Source organism: Balaenoptera ricei, chromosome 11 (genome assembly GCF_028023285.1).
Source record: "Balaenoptera ricei isolate mBalRic1 chromosome 11, mBalRic1.hap2, whole genome shotgun sequence".
In the NCBI taxonomy this organism is placed as follows: Eukaryota; Metazoa; Chordata; class Mammalia; order Artiodactyla; family Balaenopteridae; genus Balaenoptera; species Balaenoptera ricei.
In genome coordinates, this window is record NC_082649.1 from 38,116,135 (window position 1) to 38,122,134 (window position 6,000).

Consider the following 6,000-nt stretch of genomic DNA (forward strand, 5'->3'; position numbering starts at 1 on the left):
GATGGAAGAGCTCAGTTTCTGCAGCCCAGACAAAGGGAAAGAGGGAGGGATGTCCAAGCAGGAACTGTAGGGCTGGGCAGTCACACGGCAGACAAGCTGGCTGGCTGGCAAGAAAGCTCTGCCCTGGGATGCAGATGCGGCTTCGTGCGCATACTAGGGGCACCCAAAGGGCCTCTCACTGGCAGCGCTGGGGCAGCAGAGGGCATTTGGGGGCTGCCAGGGAGGAAATGTCAACATTTGGGACCTGGATGTTGTGTGTGTGTGTGTGTGTGTGAGAGAGAGAGAGAGAGAAAGGGAGAGAGGGGGAGAGAGAGAGAGAGAGAGAGAGAGAGACACATGTGTGATCTCCAGGGGTTTGTGAGGGTGTGGCTTTTTCAGGGGAGACTGAGGACTCCCCACAGGAGCACGTATCCCCAGTGAGCCAAGGCCCAGAGAGGACAGGCTGGCATGTTCCCTGGGACCCCCTTGCCCCCAACCTGGCCTACAGCAGCTGCCAAGATCTTAATGGCCTGTGACAGACAGGCCTGTGAGTGAGGGATGACGCGGATCCAGGGGAGATGCTGGCAGCTGGCTGAAACCTGCGCCGGTGTCTGGTGCAGCCCTTGCCGCTCCTCCCCTCGCAGCCTCTCCCTCCCCCTCCGTCTTCTAGCCCCTACGAGGCTCCGGGAGGCCCTGATGGGGTTGGGGGTGTGGGCTGTCTGGGTAGTCATGTGATGAGCAGAGGCCACACCACCAGTGCCAGTGGAGGGGTGGGCTTTCCTCAGCAGTCCCTGGCTTGGAGGAGGAGGGATGAAAAAAGCTCGCCTTCCTCATAGACCAGTCTCCTCTGTCCCCTCCTCCAAACAGCCAGGATTTTCCCGTTCAGTCCCTCCGGCATTTATCTTCCTATCTTCTGGGAGAGCTTGGTGCTGCCGGCTGCCCATCAGCAGGCCTGGGTGCCAGGCTCAGGCAGCCCTGCTGCCTGCTGTTCACCTTCCCAGGAAGCTTCCCATATTTCCCCTTCTGTGTGCCCCCTGCCCCTTTGTGCTCTGGGTGTTCCTAATTCGTACTGTCAGTCCGTGGGGTGTGATTATTCAGAGCCCATTAGCACTTTGAGGAACACAGGGCAGCAAAATCAACCTCCCTCCACGTGAGCCAGGGGAGGGTCCGTTCTAGGGGTGCAGAGTCCTGAAAGACAAGACAGCAAATGTGTCAGTCCTGCCGTGGGTGGCCGGGAGGATGTCAGTGAAGAACATAAACGCTCTTTCTTCTTCTTCGGCGTGTGAATGATCTAGTTTCAGACTTGGTACTCTCAGGGATTGGGCCAGCCTTGTGCCAGGCCCCAGCCCCGCCCTGCTATTCAAGAAGGCCTCAAGGTCACCAGAGACTGGCCTCAGGTGGGACCTAGGGTGGCGTCCTGGGAAAGCCGGAATGAGGAGGCAGGGCCAGCCGGGTGGGTGAAGCAGCAGCAGGGCTGGCCTAACAGGGAACATGCAGGAGGCCGAGCTACGCCCACACCCCCGGAACAGGGTCCGGGCAGGGAGGTGCCAGATGGGAGCCAGCAAGGCAAGGCCCAAGCCCAGGAATGGTGCTAGGCAGCGGCTTCTCAGGCGCCCAGAGGGCGAGCGCACGGCCAGCAGGTGGGGCCTCACACCCTAGATCAGGCTCTTTTTATCTTCAAACAGCTGTGGGCCTTTCTTGAGGCCTGCTGGAGAAACATGAGCAGCTTGGAGAGAATCGACAGGTTTCGAGTGGAGAAAGAACAGATTGTTTCCGCGCAGCCAGTTGCCCTGCCCGCTGATGACCTTCTTCCCCACCTGAGCTACTGCTGCCCATCTCCCCACACGCCAGCAGGACTTATTATCCACCCGCCCGAGATCCACCATCAGCGCATCTTCTCTGTCACAAAGCTCCTCTTTTGCATACTTCTGGGAGAACTGTTACATAACGAACCACTAAAATCCATTTCTCCCATCAAAGAGCTGCATGATTCCTTCTTTCTTCCCACCAGGATTCTCTCTTCCTTCTTTCCTTTCGGCAAATAGCCCCAGTGCTAGGAATGTGGGGAAATGTGACAAATGACACTCTTAAAATCTTGCCAGAGGCTGTAGTCTTTACAAGACCCTGAGGGGACAAGACCTTGGCTTATGTGTCTCTGTGTCCCCAGAAGTTAGCACAGTGTCTGCCACATAGCAGGCCCTCCACAAATCTTTCCTGAATAGGGAGTAGGACACTCTGAGCATGTAGGAAGGGGTCATGGAAGAGTGTAGGGTTCTCTTTCCTCCATCGTCTGCCCTCCGCCTTGACCAGGTTCCAACAAGCCCCAGCCCTGTCCTGCCTCCTCCCCCAGGCCCCGGCCCCTCAGGGTGACACATACATACACCCTGCAGTTTTCCACCCATCTCAGGGTTCAGTGACCCCCCCATCACAGTCCCAGGCCCCTATAGGGCAAATCAGAAAGAAAGCTGACTGAATGTCCGTGACTCTAGCCTCAGTTTCCCCACACTTTTCAAGGGCCACCTTTGTCTGGTCTACATTAGGGATCTCTCCAATTTATGTGTCATTGGGTGTCATAGCCAAGTCCACCGACAATGGCCTACAAGGCCAAACTCCCTGACCTCATTTCTACCACTATCCCTCCCTCACTCTGCTCTAGAGACTTGACCTCCTCTCTGCCCTCCAACCTGCCAGACAAACTCCCACCTCAGGGTCTTTGCATGTGCCATTCCTTCGATCTAGAACTCTCTTCTGCCATATACTCGCCTGGCTCACCCTCTCGCCTCCTTTAAATGTTTGCTTAAGTGTTACCTTCTCACCAAGGGCTTTCCTCACCCCCACATACTCCCCAAATTGTTATACCACTACATATTCCCAGTCCCCCTCCTCTGCTTTATTTTTCTCACTTATCTCTTTCTGATATACTGATTTCTTTATTATGTTTATTGTCTCCCCCATTAGAATGCCAGCTCCATGAAGCAGGCATTTTTGTCTATTTTGCTTACTGCTATATCCCCAGTAACTGCAACAGTGCTTGGCACATAGTAGGTGCTCAATAAATATTGGTTGAAGGACTCAAGGGGCATTTTTACTTTCTGTCCCTTCTGAACTCTCACAGGGCACCCAGCTTCATTGCGAGCCAAAGTTCATTCTGCCTCTAGTGCCTGCTGGAACCCCGGCCCTAGTCTTCTGAACGAGATGCAACTTCTACCTGGTCCCCAGCAGCGGTGGGGGGAAGCAAGCCACACCTCTCTCACTGTCCTGCCCCTTTCTTAGAGGAAGGACTGGGAACTACAACCTGAGGAGGAAAGAGAACTTAAGCTGGATGCTACATGTGACTCTTCCTTTGGTCCAAGGAAAAAGCACCTTTAAGTGGTGCCTTCATTAAAAAAAAACAAACAAAAACAAAAAAACCCAAAAAAACATATTGGGATCATCTGTAGAGCTTCCCTAAAACATTTTAATTTCCAGACTCTATCCCGAGAGATTCTTAGTCAACTGTTTAGGCTGAGGCCTGAGGTTTTGTTTTTTTTTTAAACTCCTTTAATGATTCTCATGTTCAGCGAGAACTGGGAATCAGGGGTCCAGGCAATGCCCTGGCCAGGTTCTGTTGTCCGTTGGTGTCTCAAGGGCACCCAGAGTGAACGTGAGTACCCTAAGATGCCAAGTCTGGTTCCTCCAATTGGGAGGATTGTAGCTGTGCATGGATATTCTTCAGCTCACCCAGCAGGTAACAGTCTATACACACACACACACACACACACACACACACATACCGTTCTACCAGAAACCAAACTAATTCTTAGAGACTGCACAATCTAAACCAGGATTAGAAACTCAGATTCCAACTAGAGCCATGTAGGCAAACCCCCGGTTGCAGCAGGTGTGTTGCTGAGATGCAGAGATGGGTGGAGAATCCATGCCCTTCTCACGGGGGCAGCTTTTATCCTGTTATGACCTGTTCTTGTCAGGAGGGAGTGCAGGCCCTCTGGTACTGGATTTTGCTCTTTGTTCTCCCCAAGAGAACTCAGGAATTTTAAGTGAAATAACCCATATTTTCACTTGAAAATCCAAAAGCTGCCAGCAGATTGCTAACCCCAGTTATACAGCTGCCGAACTGCCATATCTTGCAAGGCTGACCCCTCTTACAACGGGGCTGTATTTACACGACCACTTGAGAGCAGTGTCCCTTCCTTCCTGCCATCCTTCACGTTCAAGCTAACAGGAAATGGGTGCTCACCCCAGAGCCTCACACCGCTTAACGGCTGCTCCCTCAGCTCCGCCAAGACCCCCCGGAAGCTTTGCAATAAAGGCTTGCCGCAGGGGTGTGCTGGAGCTGGCTCCTACTGGCTTGCGAAAGTCAACTGTACCCATTTCTTCCCAAGTCTGTGCTCAGTGACATCTCACTAGCAGCATGAAATCAGCCATGGTGAGAATATTTACACTACGTGAATCAGCAAGTGCTACGAATCAGGGCTTTTCTTTTCCTAGAGGGCCAGTTATTAAAACACTTACCAGCACACCACTGCACATAAGGATTCAGGCTCTGCCACAGGCTGATAGGGAAGCAGTGGAGAAGGGAATAGTTTTGTTTTTCTAGTTATGTAAGAATTCACATGCGTGTGTGCAATAGACATTTTGACCCTTTAAAGCCCTTAGATACTCACTAAAAGGAAACAACAAGAATCTTAGTCCTGAAGTATTTCTTCCTTAATTAAGGAATAATGGTCTTACACGAAAATACCCAGATTTTAAGAGTACAGTTTGGTGAGCTTTTACTAGTGTACCTACTCACATAACTACCACCCCAGTCAAGATGAAGAATGCTTTTATTCCCCCCAGAAAGTTCCTCATGCCTCTTTCCAGTCATTCTTCCATAGGTAACCACTGTTCTGAGTTTTATCCCCACAGATTAATTTTGCCTGTTTTACAACTTCATATAAATGGAATCATACAACATGTGCTCTTTTGTGTCTGGATTATTTCACTTGGAATAATGTTTTTGAGACTCACCCATGTCATTGCCCATATCAGTAGTTCATGCCTTTTCAGTGCTAAATATTCTTCCACTGAATGAAAAGTCTTGATATCGTCTAAATCTCCAAACTCACCCAGACTCGGGGCAATGGCCCATTAATGTTTGATTTTTACTGCAGGAGAAGAAAACTTCTTCCCACCTCTCAGGATAAACAGACATTGGGCACAAGAGATTTAAATGGACTTACCTTTCTCCACCAAGAGGAGGATGATAGAGCAGAATACCAACCAGGCACTTGATCCTTTCTGACCCTGGGCTGAGTACTGTGCTCACCGTGACACACCATGTCTCCCCAGGGTGTAGAGGCCCTATTTCCCCATCTTCACTCTTGTAGGCTTCATCCCAAGGCCTTGGGACCTATTAGTCCCTTAGTTGTCTTCCATGTTTCTCCCAGAAGGCTTAGTGATCTCGCATGCCAATACATCTGGTGACCTGCATGATATGCCAGAATTCCTGAGATGATGACAGTTATAATGTACCTTCTTTTAGCCTAATTAGGACAAGAGGTGATTCCTGAGCTAAGGTGAGTATGGGACCCCAGGAATTCAATACAGACAGAAGGCCAGTGCTCCCCACCCCTACCCCAGGCAAGCAGGTGAACAGAGGCAGCAGCCAGAACGTTCTTGCTCAGAACTAGTAAACAGGGAGCCTGCATCCAGCCAAACCCATCTTCTTTACACCAGGATAAATTCTGACACCTGCGCTTCCCCAGGTGAGGCCTGAACTCTCATGCTGGGCTTGGCATCACCTCAAGTTCCTTCCTGACCTGGTTAGTGTGATGTCAACTTAGTTGCAATAATGTGTACTTACTATTTTGTATTCTCTCTTTTCATTGTTAACAGTAGTTCCCCCACAGGATCCCGGGGACTGGTGATCTATATACCTGGCAATTCTCAACAGTATTCTTTTTTTCTTTTTTTTTTTTTTTCTTTTTTCCTGGCTGCATCGCGAGGCTTGCAGGATCTTAGTTCCCCGACCAGGGACTG

General features: G+C 50.7%; 1 protein-coding gene across 1 annotated transcript in view; it reads right to left on the minus strand.

The window, feature by feature from the left end:
• The window catches only part of FGD2 (FYVE, RhoGEF and PH domain containing 2), a 41,483-nt gene extending 35,738 nt beyond the window's left edge, over window positions 1–5,745 (minus strand). The window contains exons 1-2 of the mRNA XM_059940568.1: window positions 5,693–5,745; window positions 5,202–5,363 (exon numbers count right to left, since the gene is read on the minus strand). Coding sequence (XP_059796551.1) covers window positions 5,202–5,363; window positions 5,693–5,745 — 215 coding nt within the window. The remainder of the gene's footprint in view (window positions 1–5,201; window positions 5,364–5,692) is intronic.
• Window positions 5,746–6,000: the final 255 nt, after the last annotated feature.